At 40.2% G+C, this 14,117-nt stretch overlaps 2 protein-coding genes across 2 annotated transcripts in view; both read left to right on the forward strand.

Moving 5' to 3' along the window:
- The window catches only part of LOC108977814 (neuroligin 4-like), a 117,751-nt gene extending 104,695 nt beyond the window's left edge, over positions 1 to 13,056 (forward strand). Inside the window, exon 11 of the mRNA XM_018947734.1 lies at positions 12,788 to 13,056. The gene's annotated coding sequence lies outside the window, so the exon portion shown is untranslated. The remainder of the gene's footprint in view (positions 1 to 12,787) is intronic.
- LOC108977798 (ras-interacting protein RIP3-like) lies at positions 12,813 to 13,838 on the forward strand. Its single transcript, XM_018947707.1, has one exon. The coding sequence runs from the start codon at positions 12,813 to 12,815 to the stop codon at positions 13,836 to 13,838; it is 1,026 nt and encodes a 341-aa protein (XP_018803252.1).
- The last annotated feature ends 279 nt before the right edge of the window (positions 13,839 to 14,117 follow it).

Consider the following 14,117-nt stretch of genomic DNA (forward strand, 5'->3'; position numbering starts at 1 on the left):
AAGAGCTGCTTGCGTTCATGAGTCGTACGGGTGTAGGCTCTGTGTCAGACTGACTGCCGCCGTCTGGCAGTTGAAGCGTGTGAGCGACTGGCAGCCACGTAATTTGTATTCACTTTGTTAGAAATTTTTAAATTCTCCTCTCTATTGTGCTTATTTATTACTTGTGTTTTTATAAGTTTTTTTTTTTTTTTTTTGTTTTTTTATTTTATTTTTTTGATTTCATCATCGTATTATTTGTTTTTTTTTTTGCGCATTCACTCTTTCCACCTTTCCCTCTTCCACTTTTCTACTTCACTGCAACCACACACACATTCAAGCTAAACACAAATGTTTGCCGAGTGTAATATTTCTGTGGAAAAAATGTGACTTTACGGCATTCGAAAAATATGTCGCAAATAAAAATCCACTCAACGCGAACAGCGCATAAATGTTTTTCGCCACTTGTCGCGCGTACAATTGAAGTTTTTACAGTTGCGCCGGCAAAGGTGAATGCAATCGCAGTGCGAAAACTCATTGTGTGCTTGCTTCAGCTTGCTTTGCAAGCAATTCGGTTTTTTGTTGCTTTTATGGTTATTCGTGCACTTCAAGTTTATGTAACGCCATAACAAGCGGTGCTGCGTGTACGTTGTTCTAGCAGATGCCAGCACACAATAGCAATTCTGAAAATGCGTATGTGAGGTTCCTTCGCATTTTCCACGTGCTCATATTGGGTTACCGAAAAGACAAAAATTGTACTCTGAAAAAATACCAAATTAACTTGGATTTGAAATACTTTTCAAACTTAAAAAAAAAAACTTAAAACAAAAAAAATATAATTAAAGCTAAAATCCGAATGAGTTCGAGAAGAAAAAGGTCTATGCGGAGCAAACAGAAACATGTTTTTTACCAATAAGGACAAAAATTGCACAATTAAGTACCCTCAGTAAAGGGTAAAACTACAAGGTGCTTTCCAAAGTAAACAGGACTTAAAAAAAACAAAACAAATAGTTTTTTTCGGCAAAATCAATTTATTTTATTCAAAATAGTCTCCTTCTGCTTCAATACAGCTTTTTACACGGGAAAAAAGCATGTCGAACGAGTGTTTTAGCTCGTTGGCCGGCATGGCCGCCAGTATGCCGTTGCAAGCCTTTCGAATGGGCTCTACGTCTGCATAACGCTTTCCTTTCATGGGCAAATGCATTTTTCCGAACAGGGAGGAGTCGGACGGCGCCATATCAGGTGAATATGGGGAGGGTTTAGTGGTTAAAATGTGATTTTTGGCCAAATAATCGTTCTTCGAATGTTGGATTCTGAGCATTTTTTGGTCGTCAKTCAATTTGTGCGGAACAAACCCTACACACACCTTTCGTAAACCCAAATGTTTGGACAAAATGCAATAAATCGATATTTTGTTGATGTTCAATTCCATTTACATATATGAATTCAATGAGGATTTCTTCTGATTTTTGATGAACGCATGCACAGTTTCGATGGAATTTCCGGTGATCACGGATTTTGATTGGCCCACATGTTGATCGTCATTTATGGCCTCACGACCACTTTGAAAACGTTGAAACCACTCGTGCACTCTGCTACGGGASAGGCAATCATCGCCATAAACTTGTTTCATCAATTGAAACGTTTCGCTAAAAAATTTACCAATTTTAAAAGCAAATTTTATGTTGGCTCTTTGTTCGAAGTTCATTTTCGCACCGATAGCACAAACTTACCGACACTTAAAACGCAATAACTTCACTTCCAATCWATGAAATGTCRTGAAATTCTCACTGGACAATCGATAAAGATAGCAGATTCTAACGCATCAGTCGGCATATAGATAGCGACACCAGGGGGAAAGCATAGAAAGCCGGAGCGCGGAACTTAATATCCGCTAAACCTAACCTACTCCCAACTCAAGCCACTCCCTCGGAACCACCAGATAAGGTATTACTTCGTGGGAGAGACAAAACATTTTACGTCTGTTCTATAGCACTGACGTACTGACGCACTTATCAGAGGACTGGCACATAAGTGCCGTCAAGTTTTCCACCTTTAAACTACCATCTAGTGCATTTTCTACCTTTTCCCTTACGTTTAGAGAYCGGGGCAATAGAAAAACAGGTGTTCAGGRTATTCTGTGGACGCAGTACACATCGAATAATACGGACTGACAACATTTTGAAATTTGTATAGATAGTCTCTGAAACACCCATGCTTGGTATTTGGGTCAGGTGGAAATGCAGGTCCCCATGTGGTCTAGTTATTCACGTATAGATGTCAGATATAAGTCTGTTCCGTCCTTTGATTGAAGTTTGCCACCGTTGCTGCCATATAATTATGCTCTTCTCTTTTTCTTCTCTTTTTTTGATTTCTGTAATTGGCCCTGAAATCTCATATATGTAATATCGTGAATTCGTCTCCATGAGTGTTTATGGGTGGCATACTAGCTGGTATTTATTGGTCTGACTTACGCTTTTTCGTCTATTGCCTGTATCCATACTGGAGGCACAAACAGTACCACCGAGCTCGTTACATTTAAGAGTAAAAATCGCCGGCTCTATTTGCCATCATTCTTGATAAGACATTGTAAATCTTATTTGCTTTATTTGATGTGTATCCAAAGTGCTCCAAGAATTTCAATTAGATGTCCAATAATACCTCTAAATACTTCATCTGTGGCTATGGAAATCCAAGCAGCAATTGCGACTCTCCATTATGCCAATTCCAAGACTTATGTCAGCAGTTTTCTAAAAAGAGTGATATGATACTTGTACAAAACAGACACAACACACTATTTGTTCAGGAAATTCAAATTTTATTTAGTGTGAAGTACATTCGATGCTATTAAGTTTCAAATACAACATCATTCTAATGGCCTCGACGACTTCTTTTGCAGTAATGAATTCGGCGCACCCAATTTTCAAGTACTTTTTACACAAATCAAATCATATGTCATGAATGAATTCGCAMGTTCAATAGTGACTTTTAAAGCTTGGAGAGGGTGCGGTTTATTGCTAAGGAGCAATGACTTCACATAACCCCACATGAAGTGGCCTAATGGTGTTAAGTCACAACGTCTTGGAGGCCATTCAATATCACAATTTCTTCAAATAATCGAACAACATATTATGTCCTTTTCCCTTCGACTATAAACTTATGAAAAGTGATGTTACGTTATTTTACATTTTAAGTATCGATATGCGTTGATTCAGACTCTTCTACGTCTGACTATTTATGAAGCAGCAGCTTCATGACTTTTATTTAATAGTTTTTCCAACTTTGCGACAGCGCTTAGGCTTCATATCTATTTTGGCACAAAAAATTTTATATTGGCGCGAATTTATTGAAAACTCATAACACCTAACGGAATATGAGAAAGCCAGAAAGCCATTTATATATACCTACATACATGTGGAACTATGCATTCTTGCAAATATTTTAGCGCTCACACCAATTGCGATCTCAACCCACGCGCTCGCCGCTAACTGTCAGTTAACAGCTGTCATCAGCAAATATGAAATTTTCRAGCCGTGCGCACCAATTTATAAAAAAATATTTTTTATCTATTTTTTTTTTATTTCTGCATATCTACACGTATATCTACGCACACATATATGCAAAAAATTTGCATTTCGCCGCGCACAATCGCCACTTTCTCACGCACTTCTAACTGTCATGTTTTTGCCGATGAAATTTGAAAAACTAAAAATGCCACGTCGCTGATGGAATGACGCAAATTCGTCAGGCAAAATTGCGAATTTCAAAATGTTATTTTTTCTTGCTTTGTTTGGTATACGAAATTATTCCTCGAATACAATTTGCTCGCCATAACTGTGGAAAATCGTTGGTAGCCAACCATTACCATAAAAAATTGCGACCACATTTAGCCAGTTTGGGTTCTATTCAGCCAMTGTATTTCGATATGCGATGTTCCACCATCTAAGGCATGGACGCAGTACATTAAAAAAGGAAATTAGAGCGCATGACATTTTTCAATGTTCGAAGTTTCCTGATTTTTTTTTTTAACAAATAAAAGTAATTTCTCGATTAAAATGACGCCGAGAGATAGATAGTGCCCTAGACTGAAATGATACACATAGATTTTCAATTTTAGACTGATTGAAAAAGTGAAGTTAGTCAGAGATTCTTCTTCTCCTTTATTGGCATAGGCATAGGTTATAGCCGARTTTACAACAGCGCGCCAGTCATTCTCCTTAACCCTGTATGGCGCYATTTGGAGATTCCAAGTGTAGTGGAGGTCTTCCTCTTACTCTGCTTCCCCCGGCGGGTACTGCGTCAAATACATTCAGAGCTGAAGCGTTTTCATCCATTCGGACGACATTCACTACCAGATCCATTTGCTTCGCTTTTTTAGCCGTTMTGAAAAAARCAGAACTWWCGGCGCCGTTGTTGAGGCCAATGATATAAATARYATCGRTATATGCCAGCAGCTGTACACTTCTCTGTCAAGTTCTGCAGCTCGAATTATTTTCYCCAGCACCACGTAGAAAAAGTCGYACGATAGGGAGCCGCCTTGTTSCAAACCTCGTTTGGTATCGAATGGCTCGTAGAGGTCCTTTCCGATCTTCACTGAGCTTCTGGTATGATCCACGTCAATGAAGTGGTGTATTGTATTTGGTTGGTGGAAGAGGCTCGGTAAAGCRACATTAGCTAAASAGCTGGGAAKTGTTCAACGAGCGGCTCTCATTGACTTCGGTGGTATACTACGCACAACACCAGCGATGACACTTAATGTCGTTACATACATAATGAAGTTTGCTATCATCCGGTCTCAGAGTGAGACATTCCGAAATCTTCTCTCATTTCTAAAGCAGCCCGCATGACATGAAGGCTAGGAGCTTYCTCCCAGCGGCAGCGTCTCYGCGTACTTACYTCCGAGGGATTTGTGGTTGTGGCAGAGAGGCGCAGTAAGCATTATAACTCAACTTTAGTTCAAGTTTAGAGAAATAGTCTTCTGTCGGGAACTCCTAAGCAACTCTTKTTTCAAACTGGCAGTCCACTATAATGGCTTTCAAGCAAAAGTGGCAGCCATTAAGGTAGCAGAAAATAAACTTCTACGAAGTGCAGTTTCTTTAAGGATGCATGTCTCATCCACACCGATAACATAGCTGCTATACAGGTCTTGAGCTCGCTRACAGTAAGCATTAAGTTACATCCCTATTAAATTTGACTGAGAGTGCCTAGCCGCAGCGGAATCTTCGGGAACTATAAAGCCGATGAGCYCGCAAAAATGCCATTATCGTGCACTCTGGCGTTGAGTCTCATGCGAGCGCAGTAAACATTGGTCAGCAAMCAGCACTTGTGKGGTTGCGAATGCGTTCTAGCCCTGCGTGGAATATAAAGGTCTAGTTTCATAGACCAACTCTTAACAAGGTTTATATGATCGCAATGATAGGTGCTCTAACTGAACACTCTTCCATTGACTCTCACGGGGTGAGGCTAAAAATTTTTGCTTACACAACTTATGAAAGTTGCAGGGAAGGAGACAGACNTGCTCTAACTGAACACTCTTCCATTGACTCTCACGGGGTGAGGCTAAAAATTTTTGCTTACACAACTTATGAAAGTTGCAGGGAAGGAGACAGACTAAGGTTCAAATATCTTAGCGGTCATACTTTCTACGAATCAGGTGAATTGGCGAGAGTAGATATTAACGGGCTCTRAAAATTTTTGGCTAGCTATAAGACGGTCTTTTTGATGCATACCTAGTAGTTCTGGAAATCACAGCTGACATGCGTCTCTAGCTGTCCACGTGCTAGTATTTTGTTACCTAACTTAACCTAACCTATACGTCACTTGCACACTGTATTCAAAACTAAATCGTGGCAAATATTCAACGCCTCTGTATACACAATCTTAACTTGTTTTCGTTGCTTTGACATTTTAAAATTACCAACTTACTTTTTGATCACAAGTTCTGCGTAATATCACATTGGCGCTACAAACAAAACAATCACACAAACTAACATTTTRTATTTAACACTTCAAAACGTTACAAAAACAACGTGTTGAAAAAGTTTCCACTGCAACTGTCAGTGTCACTCAAAATACGCAAGAGTAGAATGAAGGCGCTCACTCTCTCACTAAGTTTCCATCCCGCGCTGCTGCTGCATTACCCGCTGCAATCCTGACGCTCACCCCAGGCGGAGGCGGCGTCATTGCCAGCCTCTCTGGCGACCCTGTGTCTTTATTCGAAACCAAAATTATTTGTCGTGGCTCTACAAAMATAGCAGTTGAATGTTCCTTTTACTCTTTTTTGTTTCTCCACTTTTCTACCGGCTTTCTGTCGCCATTATTGTGCACTCGGTTTTTTAACAAAGTTTTAAATGGATTTTAACTTGTGTTGGAACAATTTTAATTGGATGCGCATTTCGAGTGAAAATTAGTCGCACTTCAACGRCAAAGTAGACGCTGCGGAAAAAACTAAGTCGCTTACTTCACCCCCACACCAATTCGGTTAGCTGCATTTTTCGCCGCTCGGTATGTATGTGTGCTCTATATATATATATATGTGTGTGGACAGCGAAAAGGATACACCCACATACCTATATATGTACATCTCTCATGAGCTAGTTTAATCAACAGCAACAACAACAACAGTAACCACAACACTTAATTTCAATAAGTCTCGCCTTGCTTATCTGACACTTGACACACTTTCTTGTTGACTACGTTTTTCGYTGCTCATCTTTCGGTGAAACTTTGCGCGCAGCGAAAAACAACAAAGCGTGCGCGAGAATGATTCTCACTTTTAGCCGCACTTGCCAAATGCATTAAATATTTTATTTGCGTACTTGAATGGCAGCATTGCCGGCCCTTTTGAGACGAAATTCGTTAATGCAAAGCTTTTAAGCCGCGCAGATAGTTGTTTATGCTGTTAAGTGAAAACTTTACAACAGCAACAAAAACGCCACTTAATGATTCAATAGAAGCAACTTAAATAATTATGAACTTAATGCAGCAATCCGATTGTCCCATCAAGTAGGTCAAATATACTGTAAATTTAATTTCAAAACATTTTCAGCAAAGTTGTTATTCAATCACACAATTTGGTCGGTTAAATTGCTGACTTGTTCTCTTCGTAGCCGTAAGTGCACTTGCCATCTACCCTCCACTACTAAGTGTTAGGCAATTTTAGTTGTTTTCAGAGGTCCTTGACAAAATCCATGACATAATACTGAACTTTTGGATTAARTGCACTGATTAAATATTGCACACTTTCATTAAGCCACCTTTCCACCTTATAAATTTAGATTCTATTAGGTTAGATTACACTGACTCTTACTTCTATCTCATTCTTAAACCTAGTCCTTTGTAACGACAGATGAAAATTTATTATTAAAACGAGCTGAAGTTTGCGTCATCCAAAGCTTCAACGGTTTTAGCGAATTTTAGTAGAGACTTTATATCTAATTCTGGCAATTCCTACAATCACTTGAACGGTGAACCTCCTAGATATCTACGACGAGTTCTGGTTAAAGTCGATCATATGCAGTAGTGGCGTTCAAGCGTCTCTCAAGCCTATTTCCCTGCACTTTCTACATATGCCATCGTTAATAATGCCAGCAAGTTTTGACCTGTAACTAGGCCAACAGCAGTCATATTATCTTTTCGAGCCCATGATAGTAGAAAGCGTATATGTTTTACTTCCGCTCCCTGGCGCATGAACTTGGCGATCCTGCATGATCCTAAGGCAGTCCATCGCACCCTGATCCGTTTTTAACACTTGCGTATTTCCTAAACTAGTTTAGTAGTCGCGCGGAATGCACTCTGRTCAATCTTATCAGATATTTTGTTTTCACAAACGCCCTTGTGGCCTGGACCCCAGTTGAAAGTTCCGCTATGAATCCTCCTAAATCTATACTTCTTCCTTCAGTATGACTGGAAACCTTAACTTTCAGTTAAAGCGYACTCGTATGTGGTGAAGGTTCATGTGGAAAATTTACACAAAGCCGCCAATCTTACAGCTGATTTCGTTACGAAGCTCAAAGTTGAGACTCATTGTATACAGGCCGTAGTTTGAACTTTTCAGGGTCAATTTTGGCTAAATAAGACTTTAACCAGTTACAGTAYTAAGAACGAAGTTGCAYAAGAATAACTCTATATTGACGCAGCAACTCGAGCTGCTACTCTCTTGTCCTCCTCTTCTACTAAGGTTGGTGATTTGACTCTGAAGGAGGTCATTCACTGAAAGAGAGTGACTTTTGTTGTAGCGGCAGAAAAATTTCCTGAACTAACTTCAAAAAAATGGTGCCGAGATGACAGTCGTTGAACGGGTAAAAATCCGAGTTCGTGTCGGTTAATTGCGCCCGACTATCGTGGGAGCGTGAAATTTTCCTGAAGTAATTTCAAGAAATGCTGACGAGTTGACAGTTGCGAGACGGGTAAWAATTTGGGTCAGTGCCGGTTAATTGGGCCCGCATGCCTTGGAAACGACGGTGAATATCATTCAGTGCATGTCTGAACTTAGTTGCACCTGCAATGTGCTCTGTWAAGTGTGCAATGTGCTCGACGTTATCAAGAAATGAGGTTCTAATGTTCCAACCAATTCAAAGAGGTTACTGCAAGAACGGTTTCTACAAAAGCATCCTAGGAGAAACAGTTTGGAGAAACTATTTGGAACTATTTGGATTTCTTAACCAAAAGCATACAGTTCTCACTCTCTAGCGCTAAAAATCTTTAGTTCTCGACAGTATTATTTGGCAGTGGCAAAAAAACCATCCTTAAGCACTAAGTAGGAGAGTGAGATGGTTTTGTTGTGAGCTTGTGGAGCCACCTGATACCCTTGTGATCTCAGCCAAAATCTCTGAGAAGCTCATAGAGTCAATCAGTTAGAATGAGAATTTCTGATTTCTGATTGCAACTCGTCAAGCAAAAGAATGAAAAATTACCAACTGGCTCGGTTCTCATCTTTGCATCTCTAGATCAAGGCTGCGAACTACTATAAAAGCGTATTACTTTTGACGAATCAGCGGCGACATACGCTGTTTCAGGTAATTTAAGACAACTTGACAACTTATCASATCGAATTCCACGAAAATCAGCCAACTGACAACGGAGGAAGAAAGCCAAATAGCCATGAAAATATAAATTATAACTTTGGTTCAATTTATGTATGAAATTTATCTTCCATTATTGCCTTATCATCCGCAATCACGTCTGCGATATTAAACTTACGCATAAAATCGCGTTAACTTATTTGGCGCTCATCCAGTGTACGCTTTATCAATTAGTGCTCTCCGAAGGAACCAATCAGAGACACAGAGTTGTCAGCCTGCAGGCAAAATTAACAAACTCTTTGTGGCGGCGACAGTGATTGGGTAACTGTATGGCAGCACGTTACGTGCAACATTGCAAGCGTTTCCACTGCCTGACGAACAGCAGCCGGCCAAAGAAAATAAGGCGCTCGTGAGCAGAGGAGCAATTATGAGAAAATGCGCATTGCAGGAAATTTRTTAAGAGGCAAACAGAATACGTAAGTTTTGTGGCTTTTATTTTTATGCCTGAAAATTCGTTTAATTGCGGCAAGGGAAAAGTAAATCATGAAAGTAAAATAGTTGGCGCAGCTAAAGCATGATAATAAATGTCAGGTGCCTTCGGAAAGCTGTTTCCTCTCGAAATTTGTGATCGTTTTGTGTTTATTTCGCAGATTTCTGGAGTGCTTAGAGAAATTTCACGTACATTAAGATTATTGTCGCCATCTGCTGTAAGGGTTTGCAAAGCACTTCCAACTACCTAGGAAGTTTTTTTTTTCTATCCAACTAATGTAATTTTTGCTCCATAATACCTTTAAGATAATCAAAATTACGCCAATTATAAATGATAAGAAATATAAAATTATGCACACTGTGTGAGTATATGAAACGGCCGGCAAAGCTCATTATTTCAACTCGTCAACTCAACCGTTTCAGTCGGAAAATATTATTGGTAGACCACATCAGCCACTGTTAACCACTCGGTATCAACGCAGCTTCAATTTATTGTATTTTCATATTCATTATTGTTGTTGTACGGCATATGTCTTTTTTGCAACTAATTGCCTTAAATATTCTCAGCAACTTCATGGGGTAGACATGACAAGGACCGTGAACATAATTCCATACGAAAATTTTACCATCGCATAATGGCTTTGCATTCCGATATATGTTCACATTTCAATAGTGATTTTTGTTCATCTGTTACGTATCATATATAGTGTACATATGGGCAATATGATATTTACGCTTTCGTTTTTCTTAACTCAGACCATGCCAGCTGCGTCGGCTTGCCGTAAGACAATCATAATTTGCGACTGCCACTGCAGCAGCTTAATTTCACATACCTTGCATACCAATCGCTGCATCAGCTGTCGTTAAACACTCCGTTATGTTCGCTGAAAACAGTGCACGCAAACTGTAAACACTGTAAGAAAATATCTGGTATGCTGCGATTACATTTAGTAGCACTTGGAAATGCGTGGGATATGATAATTTTGTGGTACTGGGACTGCGACTTTAATGCTTAAAATMCGGAGTATTAGTATTAGGAAGCTATATTTTAAAATCTTAAAACGTACGAGGTTTAACGTAGTCACTAAGGCATCGTTATACATTTAGTCTTCCCCAAACTATATTATATTCGACGGAATTTATAAACCGGTGGAGAATTTTAAACCAGTTTGAGAAACAAACGAAATACGTATAATTTCTCTGTATGCTCATCAGCAGTGTAACAGCAACCTGACATATATATATGTATATTTGTATGTCCACGCGAATGTTAACTGTGCACCGTTATATTTACCTTGCTGGTTTTCTTTACGCTGTGAGCTTTAACTCGTATTCTCATTAATTCATTAATTTTTTTTCATTTGTTCTTTTGCTTACTGCTTTAATGAGCATGCGACAGCCATAACAACTCGTATATAACTGTAAATTTATACCTGTGTGTTTGTCTTACGGTACCAGTTTACCTGAAAGAGTAAGTTTGCCCAAGGAAACACAGCCAGAACTTACAGTAAACAAAAATGATATATAATACACACAGTGCTCATTAAATATTTCCACTCTGAACAGGGTATATAAAGCWTGCCAGGAAGTTTGTAACACTCAACTGGGTAACGGGAGAACCTATATAAAATATATACTCTTATAAATGGTCAGCAAGATGAGGTGATTCGTTTTATTCTTATTCCTTGGTCGATTTTTCCGTTAGTCTGTATACTAATTATTTTCTCAATTTTGGAGATACGCTTCTTCTTTTCTCTCAAATAGTCTGCTTATATGTCGGAACCGACTACTCCGAACCACTATAGCATTTATCTGTCATACAAACTGATCGATCACAATCAAGACCTTGCAAGAAAAACTTTTTTATTTCACGAGATGTATTCACAGAAAAAGCTAGAGTCCCTTACGGGAAAAGTTTGAATTGGAATCGAGCCTTTTGTGAGCAAACGATCGCAGTGTACCACTCCGCAAATACATCCCGAAAGCTTAATAGGGCATCTCTCAGAATCGAAACAAATTTCCACTGCTTTAAGTTTTGTTGGTTGACGACAGACTAAAAAAACTCGGAAACGAGGCTGTCGGGTGCTGACATACATTGGCATACACCAAGAATTCTTCCGCCCCAAAAACAGCCATGTTATTCTTATGGTTCAAGAAAAATGTCTAAATACCATCTACAGAAGGGTACTGCAACGTAGTACCCAACTGAGCGTATAGAAGCGTCTTAGCCGTCTACCCAAATAAAGCAGAAATGGTTTAATTTTTTAGGAGCCCAAACATGCCACTTTCGGAGGTGTTCGAACAAGGGCAGGCCAACATTCTATTTTCCTTCAACCTGAAAACTTGGACTATTGCGTGGTAGAGGCCGCTTATGAAATCTTTTTCTCTGCTCACATACCGACGAGGAATATGTGCATTGGGAGAAGTCGCTGGAGAAGAGACGGATTGTTCGAAACTAGAAGGGAAGGTTGGAGAAAGGGTTTTTTGTAGCAAGGTCCACGTTAGTAAAGCCGATCAGCTATCCAGAGGGCGACACACTTACTTCGCTCATATCAGAATGGGTTGGATCTTCATTGGCCTCTTACATTCTACCTCTGGTGCGTGTACTTACCAAGCGCTGGCCGACTAAGAATTCGAGATCCTTTTACACTCTATCCTCCATTGTTAAGTCTTTACAGTATTGAAGCTGAAACACCTCCGTCTAGTCTTATCTTAGTCTTATCAGAAGACTTAGCCAAAACGGATATTAGCCGTCTTAACAAATTTGTTAATTTTTAAGGGTCTTGTATGGAATTTTAGTATATAGAATTTCAAGCAACAGAATAGATCGGCGTTCTTAGCTGTCCAAGTGAAATCCCTATTAGGATCGACCTCTTCATCCAACCTAACTTTGTAACATTGTCTCTACAGACTTACATCTTTGCTATTGTCATATAGTTATGTAGTCTTTATATTGATAGTTTTAAACTTCAAAATTAGCAATGCCTCCGAAGCTACACCCAGCCAAGGAGTAAAGGTCCCTCACTTCTGTGAGAAAAGTAAGATAGTCTTTATTGAAAGGAATTACATAAGAGAGTGCTCTTACGACAGTTCCTTTTTCAGAGCGTAGATTCATAAAAAAACGAAAACTTTTGAAAACCAGTAGTAACTTCTGGAGCTACTTTAAACTGCAATTAAAAGAAGAGATTCCAACTAAGAACCTTTAGAAAATAATTATGAAATTGCACAAAAGCTGCTACTCATTCTGCTTATATAGAAATGTATCTCATCCTGGTTTTTTTTCTCTTTCATTACAACAGCTCAAGTGATAAGCTGAATACGGACATGCACGAAGAGGATTTCACCGCAAATGAACAGGTCGAAAAGGAAGAAGAGGTAGACATATACGGCCAAGCACAACCATTCTGCCAGCAATCGATCGCTCTGCAACGCCTGCAATTCGCGCATTCGGCATCGATGGTGTCTGTAGCATCAATGTCACCGGCCACAACGCCACCGCTTCCAATGCTGTCGCCAAATCAAGCTGCCGCCGCATCAGCAAAAGTATTAAATAAGCAACAGAAACAACAGCAACTACAACAGCATCAGCAGTCGCCAATAAAAAGCACAAGCACGACGACAGGCCAGCCAAAAATTTCAGAGCACACAGGAGCGGCTTACCAGCAACAACAACAACCACCACACAGGCAGCACGCACAACAGCAACGGCAACAACAACAATCGCAAGCTGAGCAAATGATTTCCGCAGCCGGTGTCAGCGCCTCAGTGGCCGCAGCTTATAAGCGGCAACAACAAAAACTGCGAAAACTACATGAACTGCACTCGCTCGCCTTGGAGGGTGGCGACACGGCRCGCGGTTATTGCTCCTGCGACGAGCAATGGACCTCATCATCGCCGACCACTTCCGGCTCGCCAACACTCTCGTGCACCGAAGGACACGAAAAGACATCCGACGGAAGTGAAGGCAACGAAACAGTAACAGTAAAGCGCSAACGGATGACAGGAAACGCGTACAAACAAATGAACGTGATAACAGGRCAGGGCCGGTTGGCAGTCGGTGGTAATGACGCTGGTCACAGCCGGACATGGCAACCACCAAATCGCACCAACAACAGCGTCGATAGTGGTGGCAACATTTGGTCGGGTATGCGAGCAAATGAGGTCGCCAAGGCAGCAGCGGCCGTAGTGGCGGCAAAGGCAGCTGCCTCAGCTTCAGCAACGTCGACGGCGACAACGACGACGACGACGACGACGTTCATGTCGGCCGGTGCGTTACGCCCTGTACCGGCAGTACGCCTCAAGCAACAGCACCATGTGCGCTTCTCGGACGAAAAGAATTTTTCAGATTAGTTGGCACAGCGTCGATAAGAGCGAACACAAGTGGAAAGTAAAATAAAAAATTGAGGGCAAAACTGAGTTGAAGACAAATAAAAATKAMTGARCGTACTAATTGGCGTAGAAGGGCGAATGGCGGCAWTGACTCGGTTTCATTAAAAAAGACGAAGCAAATTCTTTGTGCCGCAGGGACCTCAAACATTATTTGATRTTTTAAGGCAGAAATATTTCATTTTAGATTTACTTTTAAAAACTAGCGCCAACTTTTCACTTTTATATGCGCTTCACATCATT

This window comes from Bactrocera latifrons, unplaced genomic scaffold (assembly GCF_001853355.1).
Source record: "Bactrocera latifrons isolate USDA-ARS-PBARC rearing strain unplaced genomic scaffold, ASM185335v1 scaffold_96, whole genome shotgun sequence".
Classification (NCBI taxonomy): Eukaryota; Metazoa; Arthropoda; class Insecta; order Diptera; family Tephritidae; genus Bactrocera; species Bactrocera latifrons.